General features: G+C 43.9%; 1 protein-coding gene across 6 annotated transcripts in view; it reads right to left on the bottom strand.

Moving 5' to 3' along the window:
- The window catches only part of cadm1a (cell adhesion molecule 1a), a 421,994-nt gene that overhangs the window by 71,511 nt on the left and 338,307 nt on the right, over window positions 1-12,176 (bottom strand). For all 6 annotated transcript variants that reach the window (XM_036937590.2, XM_036937591.2, XM_036937593.2 and 3 more), the window contains 2 exons: window positions 4,966-5,118; window positions 2,612-2,749 (listed from right to left, as the gene is read on the bottom strand). In XM_036937590.2, the coding sequence (XP_036793485.1) occupies window positions 2,612-2,749; window positions 4,966-5,118 (291 nt within the window). The remainder of the gene's footprint in view (window positions 1-2,611; window positions 2,750-4,965; window positions 5,119-12,176) is intronic.

The following is a 12,176-nucleotide window of genomic DNA, read 5'->3' as shown; positions in this document are numbered from 1 at the left end:
TAGAGTTATCATTACTCATTGTGTATCTACAGTGCCTTCAGAAAGAATTCACACCCCATGACTTTTTACACGTTTTGTTGTGTTACAGCCTGAATTGTGATTCAATTGAGATTTTGTGTCACTGGCATACACACCATATCCCATAATGTCAAAGTGGAACTATGTCTTGAGTCAATAAGTATTCAACACCTTTGTTATGGCAAGCCTTAATAAGTTCAGGAGTAAAAATATACTTAACAAATCACATAATACGTTGCAATAGTGTTTAACATTATTTTTGAATGAGTACTTCATGTCTGTACCACAGACATGACACCCTCACCCGAGGGACCTTAACACAGATTCAACCACAAAGACCTGGGAGGTTTTTTACCAATAGGGCACCTATTGGTAGATGTGTAAAAAAAAACAGACATTGAATATCCCTTTGAGCAATGTGAAGTTATATTACACTTTGGATGGCGTATCAATACACTGAGTTACTACAAAGATACAGGCAGGCTTCCTTCCTAACTTTACTAAAGAAACACCCTGGAATGAGTAGGTGCATCACTGCCTGGTATGGCAACTGCTTGGCATCTGACCATAAGGCTACAGAGGGTAGTGCGTATGGCCCAGTACATCACTGGAGCTAAGCTTCCTGCCTTCCAGGACCTACATACTAGGTGGTGTCAGAGGAAGGCCCCAAAAATTGTCAAAGACTCCAGTCACTCAAGTCATAGACTGTTCTCTGTGTTACCGTACGGCAAACAGTACCAGAGCGCCAAGTCTAGGACCAGAAGGCTCCTTAACTGCTTCTACCCCCAAGCCATAAGACTGCTGAACAAATAATCTAATGGCCACCCAGACTATTTACATTGACCCCCCCCCCCCCTTTGTTTTTACACTGCTGCAACTCGCTGTTTATTATCTACACATAGTCACTTTACCCCTACCTACATTAACAAATTACCTCAACTAACCTGTACCCCCGCACATTGACATGGTACCGGTAACCCCTGCATATAGCCTCGTTATTGTTATTTTATTGTGTTACTTTTTATTATTTTTTACTTTAGTTTATTTGGTAAATATTTGAACTGCATTGTTGGTTAAGGGATTGTAACTAAGCATTTCACGGTAAGGTGACACCTGTTGCATTCGGCGCATGTGACAAATAAAGTTTGATTTGATTCGTGTCCAAACATTTGACTGGTACTGTATGTAAATTATATATATATATAATTATCAATACATTTGCAAAAATGTCTAAAAACATGTTGTCATTATGGGGTATTGTGTGTAGATGGGTGAGACAAAATAATATATTTAATCCATTTTGAATTTGGGCTGAATAAGTAAATGGGTATGAATACATTCTGAAGGGACTGTATTATTACTTAAACTTTTTGATTATTTCTCTATTTTCTTTCTTTCTGCTGGGAAGAGGCCCGTAAGTAAGCATTTCACTGTTAGTCCACACCTGTTGTTTACGAAGCATGTGACGAATAAAATGTGATTTGAAATCTGATTTGAACAATGTGGCATGCCATATTCATCATGTTGATGTGGCAATTAAAAGCAAAAAACATGGCCTCCACTCCACATCGTTCAAGACAAAGCGAGTCTACGTTCAGAGGTGGTTGGCAATAGAAAGCCCTGGAACTGTTGTCTAGTCTGTATTAACAGTGGACCAAAATATAGTTTTTGAGTGGAGTTTTCCTTTAAGCCTGCATACACTGCACACAGTCCTGCAGGACCAGAGTCAGCCGACCGTCTCCTGAGTTAAAGTGGTCATTGAGTAGATGAAACCAAGTTGAAAGGCTTTGACTCCTCATTAGGGCTTTGCACCATTAGTGATTGGTATGAGGTTGTGGTTATGACGTGGGTGAAGAGCTTTGGACTATGCTGAGTAGGAACTGGAACAGCAGGGGGTCATTCCATTGGCCCAATCCTGGGCCCCCCTAATCTCAGCTCCCTTTGAAGAGAGGCTTGAAAGCTGCCACTGTGCCAAGAGGCTCGTCGACCACTGAGCCAGCCCATCACTCTAATGGAACTCATTCAGAGCCACGGGAGTGACCCAATTAGGCGGAAGTGTCATTGACGTGGGGCTAATTATAAAGGAATGAGGGAAGGAAGGAAGTAGAAAATAAATCAAGAGAGAGGAAAGTTAGAAAGAGACCGTAGAGGTAGAGGTGCCAAGAGATGGGTTAAAGGAAACGTCTATGGAGATGATGAGGGGAGAGGTTTTGGTGTTGACTTGGTGATGAGCCATCACCCACTGAGTCTCTGCCCTGTTTTATTGACACACTATGTGAAGGTCTTTGAATAAAGATATGGTCATGAATGTATCACTATATCACTGAGTCAATTCATTTGAACCTAATCCATGTAGGGAATGGAAAATTATGCATTTACAACAATAGACAACTTTACAATTCATACTGAGTAATTCACTACAATGACTTCAACCGTCGCCTTCTTATCCGTCTTCAAAAGAAACATCTAGTTTAAGACTTTGGTCTTTCAGTCGGAGACTCCGCTGAGTTGTAGAAGACCACTAAAGTATTTTGTGAGTGACAGGGTTGACAAAGTGTTTTGGGCGTGACAGTGTTAACGGGCAGTAACCTACCTTGGAGCTCTTTGTCTCCCTTCATCCATCTGATGGTGGCGGCGGGCTTGCTGCCCATGGCGGTGCAGGTCATCTCTGTCTCATTGCCCTCGATTACCTGCCCCTCCCGGGACTCGATGATTGGGTTGCCTGGAGGGACTGGCAGGGGGGACAAATAGACACAGTGTTTAAGGAACTTGGGGCATAAATCAGCCTAAAAACCAGGGGGTTTAAACCACCATCTTAGATGTCTTAACCATTTTTTGAAATACTTTGAGATAAATCAGATTGACTACAGTCGTTTTGTTGTAAACAAAACAAAGTCAGAATGCGCGCAGAAAAGAAAGTGTGAAAAAGGACTAAGTTATATTTAAGTGCGCGTATCCAAGTCAGAATCGGCACCTATCAGCTTTTGGTGAAAGGCTCTACACAAAATAAAATAATAATCACCCACTTTATAATAAAGCCCATACGCTGACAATACGCAGGACACTTTAGATGTTATAGGATGTTTTGTCCCACTTCTCTAAACTAGACTGTTACCATAAACATGTGAGTTGAGACCACTCACCGATTTTGGATTACTTAATTCCAGCTCTTGCTGGCTACCTACTGCCACTTGAAACAGCTTGATACCATTTGCACTGTTCTACCCCTGCCTTGGCCCAGACACACAGATCCAAGCCAGAGCCAGTCTCCCCATTTTCTCCTTGTGAACACTTTCAGATCACAATCATTCCCCGCATCCCGCTGTCAAACTTCATTGCCAAAACGCCATCATTATGTCTAAGTGCGTGCTCTTGTTTCAAGCACATTTTGTATGTCGCATTGTACAGTATAATACGCACACAATGTAATTTCCCCTCAAAAACCCTGTGAAGATGCACAGTGGAGAATTGGATGGGTGCTGGGTTTTGATTGGCGTGGCTCTTGAAGTGTTTCTGCTTTGACGCCAAATTTCGGCTGTGAGCTGAAGACAATGTTCGTCAACTAGCTTGACAAGGTTTAGATTGAAGCCATTCTGTTGGCTTTGGATTGTTTTGTATGTATGCTTACAAAACATGACATCATGAAAGTGACATATAAAACATATTTTGCTTTCAATGAAATGGCCTCATCCCTAAAAGCGAGACTTTTACTCCTGTTAATTGTTTTTCAAGGATATTTTTATTCAATTCATGCTTTGCACATTGGCTTGACACCTTGATGACTGTATTTATTTGTCCTTTATTATCATTATTGAAACCCTGCACTTATCTTCTGTCACAAAAACATGGTGAAGAGAAAGGGTTAAAGTTTGTCTCAGTGCAAAAGTTAGTGAGAGAAGGCTACTTTAAGATACAGCTGTGGGATCAACCACTCCATCGGTCTTTGACGTGCCAGTGATAGCTGTGTGTGTGTGTGTGTGTGTATGTGTGTGTGTGTGTGTGTACATGTTTTACTATACTTGTGAGTATCAGAGGTCTTCACAAGAATAGAAAAACAACTACAATTCTGAATAGTGAAGACATTTTGCCAGTTCCCACTTGTAAAAAGGCTATTTTAGGCTTAGGGATTAGGTTTAAGGTTAGGTTTAGAATTAGGGGTTAGTGGTTAGGTTTAGGGTTAAGGTTAGGGTAAGGGTTATATTTAGGGAAAATAGTATTTGGAATGGGAATCAATTGTTGGTCTCCAAAAAGTCCTCACAAGTATAGTAAGACATAGCTTTGTGTGTGTGTGTGTGTATGTGTTTTCAATCATACTCTCATAACTAATGTCAACGTAGATGGTCTAAGACATATTTCCCTTCTAATAACATTGTGTGTTAGCTTTGGTCATCCCCAAAGCCAACACCCACTTTGGCCGCCTTTCCTTCCAGTTCTCTGCTGCCAATGACTGGATCAAATTGCAAAAATCACTGAAGCTGGAGACTTATATCTCCCTCTCTAACTTTAAGCATCAACTGTCAGAGCAACTTACCGATCACAGTACCTGTACACAGCCCATCTGCCAATAGCACATCCAACTACCTCATCCCCATAATGTTTTTTTGTTGTTGTCATTGCTCTTTTGCACCCCAGTATCTCTACTTGCACATCATCTGCACATCTATCACTCCAGTGTTAATGCTAAATTGTAAATATTTTGCCTCTATGGCCTATTTATTGCCTTACCTCCCTAACCTTACTACACTGTACATATATTTTTCTATTGTGTTATTGACTGTACGTTTGTTTATCCCATGTGTAACTCTGTGTTGTTGTTTTTGTCGCACTGCTTTGCTTTATCTTGGCCAGATCGCAGTTGTAAATGAGAACTTGTTCTCAACTGGCCTACCTGGTTAAATAAAGGTGAAATATAAAAATAAATACAAATAAAAGTGTGTGTAGTCATACTCAGCACAGTGATGTCAGCGTAGGCCTCCTGTGGAGGGTCTGTGTACAACTGGCACACGTATCTCCCCTCGTCAGACAGGGTCACGTTGGACAGAGACACCCGCAGCTCATTGTCCGAGAAGTTCACCAGCTGGAAGCGGGCATCTTTCAGGGCTGAACGGTCAAAGAAAGAGAGATAGGGAGAGAAAGAGGAAGAGAGAGAAGAGGAGCGATAGAAGGGGGGGGGGGGGGGGGGGGTAGGTCAAAAGAGTGTCATTGTTATGCACTGACTATGAAAATGACTGTCGACCTACTAGGTGAGAGTATCTTTGAGTGGAGTTCCAGGTGGACTTTCAAGAGTTAAAGTATGAGGTAAAATCTACAGGCACGTGGTCGTCATATGCTCACTCCCACACTTCCGACTCTAGTCCATCACATCCCACAAACCTTGCTTGCCCCCTATGGAGAGAGCTCACATAGAGGGATGCTAACCAAACCAAACAACAAACGCCAGTCTTAACTTTGAGGTCTTCGTATCCAGCTCAGGGTCCCTCACCTAATTAGAACAGCAGTGTGTGCTGAATGACACACACACACACACACACACACACACACACACACACACAAGCTCGCAGACTAATGAGCAGTCCATTAGTGGTTTGTTTTGCCTTGGATCACGCGATGGAGAATGCCAACGGAGAATGCCAACGTCTGGTTAAGATGAAACCTTCCCCCCACCAACCCCAACAGATTGACAGCGGCCATTTATTGCTCTCTGCGTCTTCTTCCCCTCCCCAAGCCACGTTTCTTCTCACCCACAGCAGACCAGTTCAAAAGAGCGAAACCAACAACATAAAAAGAGGTAGCGTGAATAAATACATAAATAAATGGAAACAAATAGCAAAATGATCTGGCATCATTACAGTTTGCAGCGGCGGGCACATGAAAGCCAGGGTTGTGATGGCGATGGGGTGAAGCTGATTGTTCTTGGTTCCAGCTGGTTAGCCGTGCTCTTTTGCTTTTATTCCAAAAGCATGGGAAAAAGAGGAGGAGGAGAGCAAGAGAGGCTGTCAGTCCAACGTGAGGACTTATACTGAACAAACGCAACATGCAAGAATTTCAAAGATTTTACTGAGTTACAGCTCTTATAAGGACATCAGTCAAATTAAATTAATTCATTAATTCATAATTGATGGCTTTCACATGACTGAGGATACAGATATGCATTTGTTGGTCACAGATACCTTAAAAAAAAGGTAGGGGCGTAGTTCAGAAAACCAGTCACTATCTGGTGTGAACACCATTTGCCTCATGCAGCATGGAGTTGATCAGGCTGTTTATTGTGGCCTGTGGAATGTTGTACCACTCCTCTTCAATGGCTGTGCGAAGTTGGTGAATATTGGCGGGAACTGGAACACACTGCCGTACACGTCGATCCAGAGCATTCCAAACATGCTCAATGGGTGACGTGTCTGGTGGGTATGCAGGCCATGGAAGAACTGGGACATTGTCAGCTTCCATGAATTGTGTACAGATTCTTGTGACATGGGGCCTTGCAATATCATTCTGAAACATGAGGTGGTGGTGGCGGATGAATGGCACGACAATGAGCCTCAGGATCTCGTCACGGTATCTCTGTGCATTCAAATTGCCAACGATAAAATGCAATTGTGTTCGTTGTCCATAGCTTATGCCTGCCCATAACATAACCCCACCGCCACCAGGGGGCACTCTGTTCACAACGTCGACATCAGCAAAGCGCTAGCCCACACGACGCCATACACGCTGTCTGCCATCTGCCCGGTATAGATAAACCGGGATTCATCCGTGAAGAGCACACTTCTCCAGCAAGCAAGAGGCCATCGTAGGTGAGCATTTGCCCACTGAAGTCAGTTATGACACCTAACTGCAGTCAGGTTAAGGACGATGGTGAGGACGACGAGCACACATATGAGCTTCCCTGAGAAGGTTTCTGACAGTTTGTTCAGAAATTCTTTGGTTGTGCAAACCCACAGTTTCATCAGCTGTCTGGGTGGCTGGTCTCAGAGGATCCTGTAGGTGAAAAGTCCGTATGTGGAGGTCCTGGGCTGGCGTGGTTACACGTGGTCTGCAGTTGTGTATGGTTGGATGTACTGCCAAATTATCTACAACGACTTTGGAGGAGGCTTATGGTAGAGAACATTTAGCTCTCTGGCAACAGCTCTGATGGACAGCAAGCGTGCCCATTGCATGCTAAATTGTAGTCTCAACATCAACGGTGAAGAGGCGACTCCAAGATGCTGGTCTTCTAGGCAGAGTTGCAAAGAAAAAGCCATCTCTCATACTGGCCAATAAAAAGAAAAGATTAAGATAGGCAAAAATAACACAGACACTGGACAGAGGAACTCTGCCTAGAAGGCCAGCATCCCGGAGTCGCCTCTTCACTGTTGATGTTGAGACTGGTGTTTTGAGGGTACTATTTAATGAAGCTGCCAGTTGAGGACCTGTGGGGCGTCTGTTTCTCAAACTAGACACTCAATTGTGCACCGGGGCCCCCCACCCCTCTTTCTTTTCTGGTTAGAGACAGTTTGCGCTCTTCTGTGAAGGGAGTAGTACACAACGTTGTACGAGATCTTCAGTTTCTTGGCAATTTCTAGCCATCATTTCTCAGAAAAGGAATACTGAAGAGTTTCAGAAGAAAGTTATTTATTTCTGGATATTTTGAGCCTGTAATCGAACCCACAAATGCTGATGCTCCAGAGACTCAACTAGTCTAAAGGCCAGTTTTATTGCTTCTTTCATCAGCACAACAGTTTTCAGCTGTGCTAACATAATTGCAAAAGGGTTTTCTAATTATCAATTAGCCTCTTAAAATGATAAACTTGGATTAGCTAAAACAACGTGCCACTGGAGTGATGGTTGCTGATAATGGGCCTCTGTACACCTATGTAGATCTTCCATTTCCAGCTACAATAGTTATTTACAACATTAACAATGTCTACATTGTATTTCTGATCAATTTGATGTTATTTTAATGGACAAAAAAATTAGCTTTTCTTTCAAAAACAAGAACACTTCTGAGTGACCCCAAACTTTTGAAAGGTAGTGTATATCAACAACACAGATGTGGCTTTGGCCAAAAAAACGGAGAGAATTGGAGGTGGTGAGAAACTGAACACTGATACATTTTTGGATGGTACAACAGTGTTAGGGCTTGACAACACAAAAGCTTTGTGTTCAACAGGGAACATAGCCTTTCACTTTCACTTGTGCAGTGATGTTGTTCCTGGACACAAGCGTTGCCATGTTGTGAGGGTTCAGTGGCCCGCCATGTCCCCATTACGGCACAACAACGGCGCCCGCCCGCGACATCCAGCTCACCACGGGGGAGCCCGGGAATGGACACGCAGCTTGTCCCCACTAGCTCCTGCCGCAGCAGTGCTGTCCAATGGGGTGAGTTCAAGGAAAACAAAGGCACTAGAAGTGGAAAGCAATTCCACTAAAGAAAACTAACTGAAAAAGAAAGTATTTCGATGTTGATTCGTTCTTTCATTTCCTTTAGTTTGGCAGAGGGTTTCTCAGATAATGTACTTCTTGGAAGGTACAAACACAGGGGCAGACAGAAGTGGGCAAAAAAAGGCAATGACAACACAGTAAAAACAAGTGTGGAGAGACACTGGTGAGGCAACAAACACTTGATCAAAACAATATGTGGGAATATGATTCATAGTGGCAAGGAACAGGGAGAAAACAGACACAAAGAAGAACAAGGACAAGGAAACAATGGGAAATAGCCCAGTCACACAGCAGGGTTGGAAACTGCAGTACATTTCAGACAGAATAATAGATATGGACGGTAAAGAAAAGGCAAGCAGGACGCTTCGCAAACAAATGAATTCCAGGAATGTCAAAGCATGCCTGGCGAGGTATTTCTGAGGTATTTCTCCCGATCCCCTTCTTCTTTGGGTTCAGAGGTGCTACAACATGGAGGATGACCCCTCTCCCTTTCTTCTCTTTTTCCACCCCTTTCTCCCTCATCATGAGTTTGGGCTGAGGAGAGACGGAGCAATTCTGACAATCGTAATTAGAATTGAAGCATGCTTGCCGGGAGGATTTTGGTAACAATAATGAAAACAAAGTCTGATTAAGTGGATTAAGTGTGGGGTGGGGCGTGGGGAGGGGGTGGGGGGTTGTCGCTGTGGAAGTCTCAAAACACAGCAGTAGACTATTCCTGCTGATTCAAACTTGAATACAGCAGCTATAGGAGTTTCAAAACTAGCACATTTATTTTATGTAACACCCACACAAGGCAGAGACTTGAATTTTACCCCTTTTTCTCCACAATTTCGTGGTATCCAATTGTTGTAGTAGCTACTATCTTGTCTCATTGCTACAACTTCCGTACGGGCTCGGGAGAGATGAAGGCTGAATGTCATGCGTCCTCCGATACACAACCCAACCAGCAGTACTGCTTCTTAACACAGCGCGCATCCAACCCGGAAGCCAGCCGCACCAATGTGTCGGAGGCTACACCGTGCACCTGGCAACCTTGGCTAGCGCACACTGCACCCGGCCCGCCACAGGAGTCGCTGGTGCGCGATGAGACAAGGAGATCCCTACCGACCAATCCCTCCCTAACCCGGACAACGCTAGGCCAATTGTGCAATTGGAGGAACATTTGTACAGTATACATTTTATTTTAGGGAATGTATATGTTTCATTTCTATGGTGGTCTTGAATTAGATTGTGAAAACCAAAGTCAATGTTCTTCATGCAGCCTCTCTACAACCAAACAAACAGGCTCTCTATGAAAATGAATAAACAGCTTTCTTCAAAATAAAACTGATTCACTGTTCACATTGCAAGAGTATTCAAAAAACATAATTGGTTTTGGAGGGTATTGCATCACTCAATTCGTCTCTTTTGTTATTTACCTCGTATCAGAAGACCCCAAGCCATCTCATGAATAAAGTGATCCTACTTAGGTATGAAATAGTATGAAATAATAAAACAGAGGACTTTCTGTCCAAGATTTCAAATTCATTTGCCTGGGTCAGATCAACGCGGACAATGCCATTTTTATATATTTTTTTAAATGCCACTCATTTCCATTCGTGAGGGGTGGACAGTCGCCTAAAGTGGTGTTGAATATACATTGCTTATTTTCGTGTTATCACAAATAGCCAAAGGTCCGTTCGGCACCGTCGAGGAAACGGATGATGGGGCTCAAAAGGCTGCACAAACACACCCAGCCACATCCATTGAGTCCTGGCAATCTCTGCATTGAAATGAAGCTGACTGTAAACACAAAAGGGGGGAAAATAAACTCCAATTCATAGCAGAGCAAAAAAAAAATATAAAGATGAGATAAACTCAACTTTGATGGCTGCAAAGGGTTATTCCTTTCTTCTTTCTTTCTCTCTTTTCTCCCTCTCTCTCTCATTGTATATCATTTGCGTCATTTCTCCCTGGTTTCATCGAGGAGGGCTGGCTCCAGCTTCTTGGAGACAAGCTTCTGGGTTCTTCCTAAGTGGCGGCAATCAATTCTGATTAGTGGACCCGGCTACTTTTTGAGAGGAGCCCATTAAAGTTTTATTAAGGAGCGAGAGAGGGCGAAGGTAGGTGGGGGAGGGTAATTTGGCTCATCTGACAGACCCCCACCACACACATGCACGCACATATGCAGACACGATACACTCGCACACACACACTTCAAGTGTTGTAGAAAAGGGAATCGTGGCGCCCAACCCTCCTCTTCTCCCATGGCCCTTTAGCTGATTCCATGCGGTTTTCTCACCTTTGAACGGCGCCGGAGAGAGAGACACCTTTAAATGATAAAGTGAGGGGCGGAAAGATCAGAGAGGGTGAACTTTTGGCTTGGCTGCTGCCGTCCCCTTAATGGCCGGGTCAGTGTCTTGAAAAACCAGAGGAGATGGAGGTGAGGTCTTCTTTAAGAGATTGGGAGCTGTAGTGGTCAAGGTAAGGTAAAGGTGTCCTTTGGTAATGCAGAGGCTGCTTTCAGACAGGTACCATCCGGGGCCCAGGGGACCCCGCACACACCCTGGCCTTCAAAAGTATGGCTGTTTATCCATTGTACAGGTATCAAGTGTCTGTCTCTTCACTGTGAATGCCAGTCCAAAAGCGTGTGTGTGTCTCTTAACTCGTTAAGTGTGCCTACAGTATATCATTGTGTGTATGTGTGTGTGTGTGTGTGTTTGTGTGTGCTCACTTTGTGTGCAGAGGGCTAAGCCTGGGAGGAGGTGAGGCCCCCTCACCACACAGGGCTATGACCGCTCCCTTGAAGTGGGGTCACAGGATGTCAATGTCAAAGCTCTCTCCTCTCTTTCTCTCTCTCCTTTTTTCCCCCCCAATATGGATTTTAGTTGGAGGGGCCCAATATGATATTCCAGGGGAGGCTGGTAGCAGAGCCAAGCTATAATTAAACAGTGCAGCTGCAGTGAAATGCCAGAGTGTTCTTGGGAAAAGATCACATGAGATCAAGGCGCCCCGTCAAAAGATGAGATGCCCTTGACAGCCAGCTGTGGGCTTGGTATTTGGTGCCCCAGCGAAACAGAAAAACACGAGGCGCGATTTATGCATGCGATGGGGATCTTGAGGACATGGCTGAGTGGCTGTGTAGTTGTGTGAGGAAGAAGTTTGTGTTGGTGCAAAGGGAGGGAGGGACACAACGTTGGATGCGTCAGAGATAGATGGGAGACCTTCCGAGGACGTGGCTGCTTCTCCGTGTGTGTGTGTGTGTGTGTGTGTGTGTGTGTGTGTGTGTGTGTGTGTGTGTGTGTGTGAGTGTGTGTACACTCATGCCTGAAGACTAGTAGACAGGACTTGTGACAGAAAGTGTTATACTGTATGTATAACTATACTGTATGTTTGTGTGTATGTTTGTGTGTGTGGGTGTATATCCAACCTCTTCAAATGAATGTGTGTGCGAGTGGAGAGTACCACACTGAACAAAAAAATAAAACGCAACAAGCAAACATTTCAAATATTTGACTGATTTACAGTTAATATAAGGAAATCAGTCAATTGAAATCAATTCATTAGGCCCTTATCTATGGATTTCAAATGACTGGGGAAACAGATAGGCATCTGTTGGTCAAAGACCACAAAAAAAAAGGTCTCACATGTGAAGAAGCCAGATGTGGAGATCCTGGGCTGGCGAGGTTCACATGGTCTGCGGTTGTGAGGCTGGATGGACGTACTGACAAATTCTCTAAAACAACGTTGGAGGCGGC

This window comes from Oncorhynchus mykiss, chromosome 12, assembly GCF_057628025.1.
Source record: "Oncorhynchus mykiss isolate SJ-2025 chromosome 12, ASM5762802v1, whole genome shotgun sequence".
Lineage (NCBI taxonomy): Eukaryota > Metazoa > Chordata > Actinopteri > Salmoniformes > Salmonidae > Oncorhynchus > Oncorhynchus mykiss.
This window is presented reverse-complemented; position numbering and strand designations above follow the sequence as displayed.